Genomic DNA, 14,637 nt, shown 5'->3' on the forward strand with positions numbered 1-14,637 from the left:
TCGTTGTCAACATTATCATTGCTTTGTGATCATTATGGAGCGCGATCAGAGACCACCTTACCCAGGACGTTGACTTCGCAGGAGGCCTGCGCAGTTCCGTGCTCGTTCTCCACCTTGATAGTGAAGAGCCCGTGGTCGGTGCGGACAGAGTCCCTGATGGATATGATGGAGGCGTCCTTCTTGCTGTTGTCCATGTTCAACCGCTCGATGAGCAGGAGAGTGAAGGGCTCCTCTGGCACCTCCTCCTCCTTGTCCTTCTTGCGGCGCACCACAGCCTTGGAATCGCGCCGGCGGATCTCCGCCGGGCGGATGGTCTCGGCGTTCCGTGACCACACCACCGTGGGCTGCGGCGAGCCGGAGATGAAGGCCTCCAACATGATCTCGCTTCCACGCTTCACGGTTAGGCCGTTCTGCAGGCTGGCTGCCAGATGCACTTTGGGAACGACTATGGGCACAATTTGAACAGAAGGCGGATTGAAAGGAGAACGTTTTGACACTGTCAATTTATGCAAGCACGTGTGTTTTTCGGTCTCTCGGCGATTCCGGCCGTGCGTTTCTCCACGCTTCTTTGCAATTTTCGGTAAAAAAAAAAAAGTGAGCGGGCTTCGGCGGGACACTTCCTCTAAGAGGGATGATCGGCGATGGTGAAGAATAGTGATGGAGTGGCAGCAAAGGAATAGAATGCGTTGCAGGAATTGGAGTGATGAAATTAGTGTGTGTGGTGTCTGTAAGAACCCTGCAGTAAAAGAGGCGTGAGACTTGCAACTCGTGTGCAGTATTTTTGCCACTTAATGGCAGCGGTATCATGTGACTGAATATGGTGGTATCCTTGGACCATTACAGATCAGAATTGGATTGAACTGTTATACATTTTTTGTACCATTTATGGTGCGAAGACGAGTGGAATGTAAAATAATGTATCAATATGGTGAAACCTGCATGGATGATGACAACGTTGAGTGCAACAGCTGCAATCATGATGTGAACGTATTTGTGATGAGGCCAGATGATTCAATTCAAGCCAGAGTTGCTCTTGTTGAATGGTTGAAACATTCGTGACAATTTTACCACCGTTATCAACTGGCACCAGACTCAGTAAAAGTTCATAAAAAAATTATATATCCTGAAGCGCAGCCTTTTAAATTCACTTATATACATGATGTACAACGTATTGTTTTATTTGTTTTAACACAGCTGGCATATCCTGAGTGCAAAAACAATAAAAAGACATCCTCAACGAACCACTGTCAAGGCCATTTCAGTTGACTGTGCATTTTCCAGAACCGCTGCGGAATGAAGAGACGGACGGATAGATTCTGACCACTCACCGATTGGGTCGACTGCCTTGACCGACAGGGTTGGCTTCGACGGGTCACTGATGCCGGCCGCGTTCTCTGCGCGGACGCGGTACTGGTAGGGCGTGCCCTCGGTCAGGCCCTTGACCGTGTAGCACTGGACAGGCACGAGGAATTCGTTGACCCTCTCCCAGCGTTCGCCGTCCTTGGCCAGCTTCTCGATGATGTAGCCCATGATCTTACTGCCGCCATCGTAAAGGGGTGGCTTCCACGTGAGCGTGATGGTCGAGGAAGTCGGATCGTAGTATTCTACGTCCACTGGTGGGTCGGGGCGTTCTGCGGTGGCACAGGAGTGTTTCATTGTAAATTTTTTGCTTCGGTGAGACCTCCACCATCTGACCACCCCCCATCATCCAGCTTATATTTCAAATAATTTAAAAATGTGTCCCTTAAATCTAATATTATTTAACGACAAACATTTTTTTGGGCATTGAAACAGATTGAAATGTAAGGACACCCAATTTTTTTTTTTTACAGCAGCACATTGGAAAGTAACGCGCCCATATAATAATGTTACAGCAGCGTAGATCAGAAAGGTAGTGCACAACCATTTCATAATGTTACAGGAGCGCAGATTTGAAGGTAGCGCACCTATTCATTAACTCCACGGGAGCACATTTCATTGAAGACAAACATATGAGGACTGCTTAGAGATGAACCATCAGTACCCCCACCACTTAGCGATGCCTAATTCCATAACCGGGCCCTGCTGCCGGCTGCGTACCTTTGGGATCTTCGGCGAGAATGGGGTTGCGCAGCTCCACGTTTTCGCCACCGCCAATCTTGTTGACGGCGCGCACGCGGAAATAGTACTCAGAGTTGGGGATGAGGTCCTTGACGGCCCAGTTGAGCTTGTTCTCGCCGGACATGACGGGGATGTAGGTCCTGCGTCCGGCCTCGCGCCGCTCCAACACGTAGTGCAGCAGGGGGCTGCCGCCGTCATCGTCCGGAGGGTCCCAGGAGATCTTGCACGTGCTCTTGGTGACCTCGCTCGCTTTGAGCTCCTTGCACGGTCCCGGCAAGCCTGGTGCGGCAAAAAATAAATAAAAGTGTTACGCTCTTCACATTTAGAATTAAATAATCGAAACTACAATATCATAGTAGTAATAATAATTAACTAATAAAACAAAAATGTCACATTTACTGAGCAAAGTTTTTTGGAAGGTCAGGCTTTAGAATGCTTGGCATTATTTTTTTTAGAGTGTTTAATGATAATGTTGTCTCAATTCTTTCTCTGGCCTACATAATTATACCCATAATTACCTGCCCTATAAGACAACCAAAGTATGAAAGACCCTCTGCGACCTCTTCAAATGGCACATTTTCCAGAATGTCAAAGAGTCTCGAGATTTTTCAAATTGAATTTCCATCGTATTTCTCTGTGCCGTAGAAACCACAAGGCCCAGAAAAAAACCCATACAAATGAAACACCAGACAGGTTGGAAACATTTCAATAACACCTGCTAGAAAAATAAAAGCCTCCATGCAAAACCAATTACTGGGGGACATAGCGTACCGATGACTTTGATGTTGATGGTGCCAGTGGTTGAGCCATTCTTGTTTTCCAAGGTGATGGTAAAGTTCCCAGCGTCCGTGCGAGCTGTGTTTGTGATCTCCAGCAGAGCGCTGGTGATATCGCTGCTCATGCTGATGCGCTCGGCCTTCAAGAACTCCTTGCCATTTTTGTGCCAGGACACGGTCGGCTTGGGCACGGCGATGAATGGGATTTTGAGGGACAGCTTCTCTCCTTCCACAACCACGAGGTCATGGGTCTCAATTTCCAGTGTGGGTTTGCCTGTACAAAACAAATACGTCGACAGTTTCAGGTTCAAGGAGAGGAAATAATCGATTCACAACTCTCGTGTTTTCTGGTTATACCGCGGGCTTGTTTTGCATATGACGTCCAAAATTTCGCTCCGTGTGCTGGGAGCGAAACGTCGGACATCACGCTCAACAGTGTGCGGTAAAAACCCGGAAACATGTCTGAGAGCTATTCAACATAACTGCGAGAGCACATCTAGTAAAATCAAAGAACACGTTAAACAGCAATCTCCGATCGTGCATTTTTCACAACGGTGCTAAAGCACACCGCGTTTCGGCCGCAGACAGTACTCACAGTCAGGATCCTTGGCAAAGACATTTTCGGAAATCTCCGACGGATCGCCGACTCCGATCTTGTTGAAGGCGCGTACGCGGAACACGTACTCCTTGTCCGGCACGAAGCTATCGTCCAGCTTGAACTTGGTCTCCTTGACCGGGCGGGAGTTGACCCTCATCCACTTCTCGGTGCCGACCTCGCACATCTCCACGTGGTAGCCGCCGATGGGGGTGCCGCCGTCTTTCTCCGGCGGCTTCCAAGAGATGCTCATGTGTTTGCGGCTCGCGTCCGTCACGTGGAGGTCCACAGGAGCAGACGGCGGCGCTGCGGAGACGAGAGGCCACTTTGTTTACGAGAGAAGCAGTGTGGTAGTAATTGCGATGGAAATAACACGTGAGAGAACGAAAGCCTCGACAATTCGGATTTATTTTGTTCACGACGATAGGTCACCCAGACATTCGCTTGAGATGGGTCATCTCACTTGCAAGGGTGTCCAGCGTGAGGATGAAGATAATGATGATTATAAGGATGATGATTATGATCATTTTGGCAAAAGAGCCTATGCATGTGACGTGAATGGTATGCTGTGCTTAAATGCTCAGCCTAGTAATGGGGAGCGGTAGCGTAGCTGTTAGCATACTGTGCTACGAACCCGGCGACCCGAGTTTGATTGCCGCTCACGACCAATTACAGTGGCGAATATTTGAACCGGTCCTGGGCCTCCCTGAGGTCGACTCAGCCTCAAATGAGTGCCTGGTACGGTGTGTAAATATCGCCACTGGGGAGACCAGGGTGGCCAGGCATGGTGCTGGCCACCTACCCCCTCGCGTACTGTTCCAGCCTTCATAGGTGCTCACAAACAGCATTTTCCCCACAGTCTGTTAAGGCTATACGGGGGATGTTTGCCTTTGCCTATGTCCGTGCGTGTGCGTGTGCGTGCGCATGTCGGCAGAGCGGGGCTTACACAGCGCATCCTCGACGACGAGCAGGTCGGTGGGCTCGCTGGCGTGGCCGCAGCCAGCCTCGTTCTCCGCCCGCACCTGGAACTGAACCTCGGTGCCCTCGATGACGTCCGTGACGCGGAACGTGCACTCGGGACCGGCCGTCTTTCCGGCCTTGACCCAGCGCGTTCCCAGCTTCTCCTTCTTCTCAATCACGTACCTGTCAGGGGGACATCGCACCGGGCCGCTACCGTCAGAGTGAGCTCACGCACTCTAAGTTAGTTTAAGAGAGCGTAATGTGAATATTAACCTTCGTGTTTTGCATGATATCCGGCCACTTTGGCTCAGCGGTATAATGAGTGGCTCGCAATCGGAAGGTTGCAAGTTCACAGCCTGGTTGGGCTCTGGGGGTCAAAGAAATTAGTACCACTTTGTGGGGAATTCAACGTTTGTTGGCCTGTGGAGAGACTTGCCCCCTGCCGCTGGAATGCGGAATTTCTACCGCGAGCACTGCCTCTGTGCAGGAATTTACTCTGGCTTTGACTATTTGTATTAAAATGCACACAACGCTTATAGTTATGAATCTATCAACCACGTATACTTTGAGCGACATTAAAGGTGATGCAAGCCAAGCGATGTCTGGCGTGACGTATACACCAACACACACTTTAGAGGGGCTGACTAGAGCTCCCTCTGCTGCTCTGGTGGAAGCCCTTCCACCAGCAGTGGCATGAGCAGGAAATTGCAGGGCCACACATTTATCCGTTACGTTACGATAGACTTGAGAGAAAACGCACCTGAGGATGGGTCTGCCACCATCATTCTTCGGCTCTTCCCATTTCAGACCAACGTGCCTCTTGGTCACGTCTGTGACTGTGAGGGCATATGGTGGTCCAGGGGTAGCTGCAACAAGCGTACACATGAAAGAGTTATTCGTTTACACGTACATATATAAAACAAAACAACACAAAAACGTCCGCTCGCACCGTGCATGTAAAGTATGGCTGCCGGTTTTTGATGCCTCTGCACGCTTACTGAAACTGTCCTTGGCCAGCACAGAATCTTCGATCTCAACGTAGTCGCTCTGCCCCACGGCGTTCTCCGCAGCCACGCGGAAGAGGTACAGGGCCCCCTCGGACAACGGCGTCACCGTGTGCTTGGTATCCTTGACGGTGGTGTCCACCGTCTGCCAGGCCTTGCGCTTGACGTCGCGCTTCTCGACGATGTAGTTGGTGATCGGCGAGCCTCCGTCCTTCTCGGGCTCTGTCCACTTGAGGTCGGCCGAGTTCCGCGAAATGTTCACCACGTCCAGCCAGCGTGGCGGAGACGGGGGGCCTGTAGACGTGGGGAGCAGGCACGGACGGACGCACGCACGCGTGTCACTTACCGAATTGCTGTGATGGAATTTTCTTGACAAACTTTCTCTTGCCAGTTACAGCAGAAGCACAAAAATAGATAATAATCGTAGCTTTGGCCAAAAACAATCATCTACATTTCCACGTGCAGTACGCAGCTCAGTACACGCTCGCCCGCGGCGTTAGCTCGCTGTCACTGCGGCGGTCAGGCGGCGACGGAGAAAGGGAAAGCGGCGCGCCCGCGATCGACTCACTGAGTCTCTCCTTGCAGATGATGAAGTCGCTGGGCTCTCCGGGGTCGCTCTCGCCGACCCTGTTGACGGCGCGGATTCGGAAGGCGTAGTCCTGCTGGGGCATCAGGCCCTTGACGAGGTGCTCCGTCATGGGAACCCCCTCGGCGACGCGCACCCAGTCGTTGCTGCCGCCCTTCTGCAGCTCGATGACGTACGACTCGATCTTGGCGCCGCCGTCATGCTCGGGCTTGGTCCACTGGAGGAACATGGCGTCCTTGTAGACGTCCTTGATCACCGGCTTGCCCGGTGGCCAAGGTGGGTCTGTGGAAGGACGAAAAAAAAATCGATGAAACTATTATTAAGCGTCGCGTGAGAACGATGGCTGCTTGTTGTGGATAATTACAAAAGAAACGGACGTAATGCTGGACTAGTTAAAATTAATTAGTAAAATAGATTTCCAAAAAAAACGAGAAAACGCTAGGCTAATGCGAAAAAATGTGGAAATCACACGTCCGATATATTTCATTACAAACTGGTCTTGAAAAAATATGACATGGGTTAGTTTTTTTATCGTTGAGAAACATGTTATATTCACCAATGGGATCTTTGACGAGAATTGCGTCCGTTGGATTGCTCGGCTTTCCGGGTCCAGCCAAGTTTTCAGCCAACACTCGGAACTCATACTTGTTCTTGGTGATCAGGCCTTTCACCCTAGCATGAAAAAACACACAGCAAATACAAGACATTTTATTAATTAATTCTCTACTTGGTGAGACCGATTTATAAAGGCCTATTTCCTGCCTAGCAACTCCCCTTGTTAAAGCAGCTTCAGCATGATACCTTACCCCCAATTCCAATTCACCTCCTTACTCTCTACCTTTTGTATATATATCTCCACTCCCCGATTATACTTTGTTTTACTATCCCCCCACCCTAATCACCTGGTCTAACTGCCTTACCCCTTCAAGACCCCTCCGTACCATCACCGCTCCCTGTTGCTCCCGGCTTCCTCCCATCGTCTTTCTCAGAGGTCGTTGACGCTGATCGCCAGCTGCTGCGGAATCGTTCAAATCTCACCAAACCTCCATTGCCCCATGGGCTCCATCATTGCCGGGCCTCAAAAGCCACGGTGCTCCCTCCTGATATCCATTGCTCCTAGGCCTCCGTGGCCTCGGCATCCTCCAGGCCCTATCACCCTGTCTTCTGTCTTGGCCACCTTATTTCACCTTTATCCATTGTTTTAATCCCCCACTGCTTCGTCACCACCTTGTGAGCCTTTTCTAAGAGGTGCTTTACAAATCAGAATTCGTATTCACTATTATTATTGTTGTTGTTGCTATAGTACCTCACGTACGTGTACAGGCCCATTTACAATCCACCACTGGATCAGGGGCTCCCCACATGGGTCGTGGGGATTATTACACCGTACTCTACCGTGCTGGTCAGTGTGGGTCGTTAAAGTTGGGCAGCATAGATGTTGAGCCATAGTACAATGCCCTCTGATTTTCTGCACTGTTTTTACGTGTAGCGTTCGCCCTTACAATCACTATCCAGGTTCAAACTTGCTTAGCTTCCGAGATCTAAATAGATCGGACACACTCCAGGCGATCTGGTTCAAGGCTGCATGGCTTTGCGCTCATACTAAACGCAATTTCACCGCGGTCGAACAAACGCACGAAAAGGCGAGAGCAACACGTACTTGAAGACGGTGTCTTTGATGGGAATCTTGTTGCACTTGACCCATTTGCCAGTCTCGGGGTCCTTCCTTTCCACCCAGTAGCCCGTGATGGGGCTGCCGCCGTCGTCATCTGGCTCGTACCAGGTGAGTGACACCGAGTCCTTGGTGACCTCTGTTGGCGTGAGTCTGGTCGGCGCGCCCGGCGGCTCTAATGGGGGGGGGGGGGGGGGGGCGAGCGTCAAGAGCGCGGAAATCAACGAAACGGCGCAACGACGGGGCAAAGCGTTTGGAGACCAAAATTCGCATCTTCGAGAGCAATTTTTGCGGGTATGCTTTTGTTTTAAAATATAGAAAAATATCCAAAAAAGTCTTCATGGTGAAACATCAAACGTTACAAATACAACTAACTTTCCATATAGACAAAAAAAATGCACCGCAGTTTCACGTAAAAATTTTGCTTTGCCACCAATGATGACGCTGATGCACAGCGCAAACACACAGTCACCGATCTCCAAGCCACGGACTGCACAGTAACGCCGCCGGCCACTTCAATGCTTCGCCAGCAGCGTTTCAGATATTTCGGCAGGCTGCTCCTGAAGAGCCGTCCCACTGGCTCGCTCGCCAACCTCGACGCGGACGCATTGAACGTTGGCCGATCAACTCCGTACCATACGAACAAAAAGAAAAGAGAGGAAGTGGAGTTTACCGAGTGGATGGAAGGTTGAACTCACCGAAGGAGTACCTTGCGACGATCGGCGTGTGCTCAGCGGGCTCGCCGACGCCGTACATGTTCTCGGCGCTAACCCTGAACAGGTACTCCTTGTGCGCCGTGAGGTTGAGGGCTTGGTACTGCGTATCCTTGACGGTGGACGACAACTTGTGCCACACTTCGCTGTCCGTGGCCTTGCGCTCCACCACGTAGTTGGTGACGGGAGAGCCGCCGTCGTCTCGGGGAGGGTTCCAGGTGAGCAGGCACGACTCGTTCGTGATGTTGGTGATGTCGAAGGCGGCCGGAGGACCTGGCTTGTCTGTTTGACGTGGGACAGAATTTGTGAGAGGTGAAGATAGCATTCTAAAATTTGCTCTTCTTTTCCCCGGAAGCCTCGAGATATTTCAAAATTGGAAGCCAACAGACTGCCAGTGATTTGTTTTAAATTAAAAGCTAGAACACTTGGTTGCACACCGAGTAAATATCTAGTCTACAAACATACGCACTGTATATCAAAAGTAGACATTTAGCACACCAATGGCGGCCAAAGGTAATGGCGCAGCCCAATTGCTCGCTCACTCGCTCCACCGTTGACGGAGGGGCCTCCACTAGAGGGAGCTCTAGAGAACTCCTCGACGGCATTTGGCCCACTCTTTTCCAAGTTGGCCCAGGCGTCGAAGAAGAGGTGGCAGTTACCCACCCTTTATCCACGCCACATGTGACCCACCGATTGACTAACCGTGGTGTACTCAATGTATGCTGTTGGAAAAAAAAAAGGCTGGGTGGTTTATGAAAAGGGTGCCTTGAAAGAAATAAACGTTTTGACCGATCGTTAAATCTACTCGTTAACTCAAAATACATGTTTTTTTTTTTACCGAGAATGATGACCTCTACGGTAGCGGTGGCCCTGCCGGTCGTGTTGGTGGCCTCGATGATGTAGGTGCCGGTGTCCGTGCGCTTGGTGTCAGCCACGGTGACGATGGACGAGCCCGGCTTGCCCTTGATGGTCGTGCGGTCGTCTATCTTGAGGATGTGGTCTCCGCGCGTCCAAGTCACCCGCGGCTCCGGTTTGCCGATGATCACAGCCGGGAGCTCGATCTTGGTGCCGGCCTTCACCGTGATGCCAGCCAGGAGCTTCACGTCCAGCTCGATGTGAGGCCCCTCTGTTGATCGAGGCAAATAAATTAATCGAACGGTTATATGTCGTGCGTAAATCACTAGCGGAGGTGGTGATGAAGATGGTCGCAGTTGTGTCCCGTCGTCGCTGTCCGATGTGAGGTAATGGAGTCAGCAGTTTCACACAGGTGTGTCTTGTGAAAGGTGATCAAGCCTTGGCACAACAACGTAAGTTAAAGTTAATTAAAGATGTGTTGGAGAGCAAAGCCAAAACATTTTCAATATGAATACGATGTTTTGATTACAAAAATCTGACTGTTGCCTGATGAAGCTAGTTGTAAATACTGGGAAAACGTCGTACTCAGATTGTAAATGTTGTGGCTTTGCTCTCTTAACACACCGGTGCGCTGTACAAGTAACGAACTGGCACGTTCTGTTTACATGACAAACCTTACTAATTGGCTTGGTTGGGTGGTGGCGGGTTTAACGACATACCTATATATTCACACAATCTAACCCTAACAAAACCTGTATTATGGATGATATTGGTTGTGAGAGCCTACGTGTTAAATGTAAAAAAAAAAATACTGTACAAGATTTTATTTTAGATGCACATACCCTTCGGGTCAATAGCCAAGATTTCATCGGTGGGCCTGGAAGGCCTGCTGAGACCCATCTTGTTCATTGCCTTCACACGGTAGGCGTACCAGTCTCCCTCATTGTTATCTTCAATCAGGAATCTGCAAAAGGACACCGGTCAATTAACGATGAGCCCTAATGGCGCAATTTTATGCAAACGCGTACGCTTACGGTTAGCGGTCATCATTCACGATGTTGCGCCGGTGATTTTTCCGAGTTTGAATGGAAATTGAGAAACAGATGTTGTGTGTCCGTGCACTGCCGTCTTATGATGAACAAAATGTACTCCGTTGTTAAATATGTAAATTGCTATGCAGCAATTTTCTTTCTATTTATGTACTGTCACCACTCAGTCTACTTTTTTTGTTTAGGGTTTTAATACTCAGGATGATCCGTATTTAGTCTCACCACTCATGCATTATGAACCTCTTATTATCTTCTCAACAGGTGATGAAATATTGTGGAAGCCATGGCTCCAATATACTTACAGATGAGAGTGTTAAAAGATGTGATGGGTATAAGGGATTTGTGGCAGACATGTGGAGGCTCTCGAATTAAACATTAGCGGGGTACCTATACATGAATCACCCTATACTTATATACGTCTATTAACCCCTCTATTAATTTAATCATTCATCCATTGCTCTTCATCGATCGGGCTGTTTTACTCCTCGGTGGAACACCGGCGTCCGTTCTCACTTGGTCTCCATGGTGGGGTCGCGGGTGCAGGCTTCCCATTTGTCTTGGCCACGCTTGCACTTCTCCACGATGTAGCCCTTGACGCGAGACCCTCCGTCGTACTTGGGCGGCTCCCAGGACAGGAAGATGCTCCTGCTCGTGGGGTCGCGCCACTTCAAGTTCTCCGGCGGGTCGGGCACAGCTGAGGGTAGCAGCGAGGGAAAGGAAGTGGGACACTTTTTAGAATTTTTTCCGATTCGGCAAAATACGGCAAAGCACACATGCGTAGTACTTATGCACGTAGTTATACTTCATATTCTTTTACAGTCTCCGCATACCTTATTGGACAAGGGGGTTGTTTGAACACACTTCTCCATACTGGTTGGAATTGTCTGGTCGCCGGTTGAATAAGCGCAGGGCACTAAGGTGCCACTGCTCCCACATGCCACTGCATATTAATAAACTGCCGTATATCCATTGCCAAATCTCTGGCAAGGTAAAGCCTATCCAATATATTTTACGCACTCATGGTTTGCTTATTCAAACCCGATTGGTAGAATTCTGATCTCAATCAATCACTTGCTGCGCGTCAGCGGTATGCACGCTGTGCCGCAGTTCCTCTTTGAGCCTCGAGAGAATGCAACAAAGTGGCTTACAACTTCCAGCGGGCACTTACTGATCGGCGCAGACACGTTGACAGGCTCGTCGATGTAGGCCGGTTCGCCATGTCCGACGCGGTTGATCGCATAGACCCTGAACAGATATTCTTTGCCTTGCATCAGATCACTCACAGTGAACTCCAGGTCCACGATTCCTTCAATAACCTGAAGAACAAAAAAATATATAAGCATCAGCCCCGGAATGCAGGTAAAAGCCTGTGTAGGCACAGATCTTAATGTTATGAGCGTGGATTATTTTTCGTTTGCTATTCAAACCAATAAAAAATCCATAATGCACTCTACAGTCTATCTATCCCCATTGTACTTGCACACAAGTACAATTTTATCTCACCACAATCATCATTAGGCCATGCATTACGGCTGAAAAAAGTCAGCTGATGATTCGGGGAAATGTCCCCTGTTCTCTTAGAGCAGAGTATCCAATTGCTACCGTGTACGTATGTATGCACGTTGGACTTCTTTCGCACCGCACGTAGCCAACCGTGCTAACCAGAGGTGCGTACAAAGCACAACAGCGTCTGTCCGTTCGTACCTTGGCCCAAGTCTTGCGGGCGACTTCCCGCTTCTCAACTCCGTAGCCGGTGATTGGGCTGCCACCATCGCTCTCTGGTGTCTCCCACATGAGGTGCACGGTGTTGCCCGTGACCTCTGTCGGCTTGAGATCCCTTGGGGCGCTTGGCCGAGCTGATACAATGCGGTGGGAGAGATTGTGATCAGCTCACCGTACATCGCGTAGTGCACATGCGGCTCATAAATCCCCGCGAATGTTCACCGCTTACGCTCACTGCCCACCCAAAGACCCCGATCGGTTACCACACATGACCCAGATTAATCTTCATTGAACAATACTACGTCCAACTCCCAACTATAAATAATCACAATATGAGAGGAATCAGAAGATATAATTTAAATTAGCATAATGGAATTTTCCGTGGGTTGTACATGAACTGACATGTTAGAATTTGTATGCGTTGTAAGTACAATACAGCGTTTGTAACCCCTGCAGCCAATCGAGGCGCTAATTTCACCACATTGCAAAAAAAATGAACCCAGAAAAGTTAACATTTAAACGGATTGTCAAGAGGTAAAACCATTACATGCCAAATATTTAACTATATAAAAAAAAAACATTCAACTCAACCAAATAAAAAAAGAAACGCACTGCTTGACCGTACCGTAAACCAGGACCTTGATGTCACCGGAGAGGGTGCCCACAGAGTTCTCCAGCTTGAGCGTGTAGATGCCCTCATCGCTGCGCTGGCTCGGCGTGACGGTGAGCTCCACAAACGTGGGCCTCACCATCATCTTGGCCCTCTCCTCTTTCTCCAGGCTCTTCTCCTCCAGTGTCCAGGTGGCGGTGGGCAGAGGGTAGCCAGTGATCGGCACATTTATCCTCAGCGGGTCCGGCACGTAGACCACCAGCCCATCCTTGAAGGCGCTCAGATCCATGGTTGGCATGACTGGAAAACAGAAGTGCCAGTGTCAAGGGGCATCAGGGGCGAATTGTGATTGGAATAGGCGCCGGAATTTTTGAGCGTTACCCCCTTCGTATTTATTAAGTTTCTCCAGGTGCTCTGGTTTCTTTCCTCGTGCCAAATACTTACAATAGTAGAATTGCCCATTATAATAAAAGATCGCACTTAAAGATTTGGTGCGGCTTGCCCGGTTAAATATAGGGTTATTATACCCACCATGAATAAGAGTGATATATTTGTCTATCTGTGAATTAAACTCTTCCTTATCTCCGCTGTTAAATACAAGTTTCATTATTTGGAATTAGAAGGGCTATGGGAATGCCACCAGTGCAGGGGCAGAAGTAGTGAAGGGGAGACTGAGCATGGAGATGGAAGGTAAAATTAGAATTGAGGATAGTGGACGTGGCTTAGAAAACGGGTAGAGAAGAGAAGCACACGGAAAAATAAAATCCGAGCAGCCAACCCCATTGAGATAACGCTACTTTTGTCTCAGAAGACTGTGCAACCATCGCAACGCAGCAGCAGCACGGAATATTTGGTCAAACTTACTGCCTGGATCATCGGCTATTAGCGGCCCCAGGATGTCCGTGGGATCAGACACTCCAGCGGCATTCTCAGCACGTACTCGGTACACGTAGCTGTTAAAATGTTCCAGCCCCACAACCTGTAAAGGCAAATGTGCGAACGTGTGTACACACACAAAATATTTCACACACACTAAGCGCTGGGTCAAGTGTGCACCGGGATGAGCGAGACAAAAGCGTCGGCGGTGCGTTCAATGAGGTGAGCTGGTGAGGAATATTACCTTGTAGGTGAGGAGAGGGCAGAGGCGTGGGTTGCAACGGAACCAGTGGTCCGAGCCTTGCTCGCTCTTCTCGATGATGTAGCCAAGGATGGGGCTGCCACCGTTGCTGAGTGGGGGCTCCCAGATCAGCTCCACCGACGACTTGTTCTGGTTCTTGTGCTCCAGGCAGGTAGGTGGGCTCGGTGGAACTGCAAAGTTAAGTTGGGGCAATGTTGAGGTGGGTCATTCTTTGAAAACCAAGGTCAGCTGCATGTGATCTTTTGAAGGGCACATGTGCATTTTTAGGGAAAGCACATAATTAAGCGTGGAATGAGGTTTCACCAACTTCTGCACAGCTGTCATTTCTATTTTCCGATTTGGGTTTTCTTAAGATAAAATCGGATCGGTTTGAAAATGCTACTTCATGTCACTTCCATGATGTCGTGTGATATCAGTTGTTGTCACTTTTGTTACTACTAAGGCAACTTAAATGATTACATAATGTAAATAATAATACAAATGCAACATCTGAAAAAGATCTGAACTTGTCCTTAAAAATCCAATTATTAATTTTCTTTTTTTAATCCGAAACTCATCGCTCGTGCATTAACACTGACAAAGATCTCCCGTATAGCCTTTAACAGACTGTTGGGGCAAGTGCTATTAGCAAGCACCTATGAAGGGCGGCTCGGCACACAAGGGGGTGGATGGCCAACACGACGCCCGGCTGCCTTTGTCTCCGTAGTGGCGATGTTTACACACTGCACCAGGTATTCATTTGAGACTGAGTCGAGCTAGGGGAGGCCCAGGACCGGTTCAGATAATCGTCACTTGATGTTGGCAGCATGCTGACTGCTACACTACCACTCACAATATTAACAACTGCCATTCACCAC

The 14,637-nt window shown here is 49.3% G+C and overlaps 1 protein-coding gene across 50 annotated transcripts in view; it reads right to left on the bottom strand.

Moving 5' to 3' along the window:
- Positions 1–14,637, bottom strand: part of TTN (titin) — a 355,181-nt gene that overhangs the window by 111,697 nt on the left and 228,847 nt on the right. For all 50 annotated transcript variants that reach the window (XM_076067945.1, XM_076067951.1, XM_076067944.1 and 47 more), the window contains 20 exons: positions 13,763–13,950; positions 13,507–13,621; positions 12,658–12,942; positions 12,015–12,166; positions 11,479–11,626; positions 10,824–11,004; positions 10,104–10,225; positions 9,245–9,532; positions 8,392–8,688; positions 7,682–7,868; positions 6,578–6,693; positions 6,004–6,303; positions 5,430–5,729; positions 5,192–5,297; positions 4,418–4,614; positions 3,472–3,777; positions 2,872–3,150; positions 2,080–2,379; positions 1,329–1,631; positions 62–445 (listed from right to left, as the gene is read on the bottom strand). In XM_076067945.1, coding sequence (XP_075924060.1) covers positions 62–445; positions 1,329–1,631; positions 2,080–2,379; positions 2,872–3,150; positions 3,472–3,777; positions 4,418–4,614; positions 5,192–5,297; positions 5,430–5,729; positions 6,004–6,303; positions 6,578–6,693; positions 7,682–7,868; positions 8,392–8,688; positions 9,245–9,532; positions 10,104–10,225; positions 10,824–11,004; positions 11,479–11,626; positions 12,015–12,166; positions 12,658–12,942; positions 13,507–13,621; positions 13,763–13,950 — 4,554 coding nt within the window. The remainder of the gene's footprint in view (positions 1–61; positions 446–1,328; positions 1,632–2,079; positions 2,380–2,871; positions 3,151–3,471; positions 3,778–4,417; positions 4,615–5,191; positions 5,298–5,429; positions 5,730–6,003; positions 6,304–6,577; positions 6,694–7,681; positions 7,869–8,391; positions 8,689–9,244; positions 9,533–10,103; positions 10,226–10,823; positions 11,005–11,478; positions 11,627–12,014; positions 12,167–12,657; positions 12,943–13,506; positions 13,622–13,762; positions 13,951–14,637) is intronic.

The sequence above is a fragment of the Petromyzon marinus genome, chromosome 19 (genome assembly GCF_048934315.1).
Source record: "Petromyzon marinus isolate PM22_M1 ecotype Great Lakes invasive population chromosome 19, UKy_Petmar_22M1.pri1.0, whole genome shotgun sequence".
In the NCBI taxonomy this organism is placed as follows: domain Eukaryota; kingdom Metazoa; phylum Chordata; class Hyperoartia; order Petromyzontiformes; family Petromyzontidae; genus Petromyzon; species Petromyzon marinus.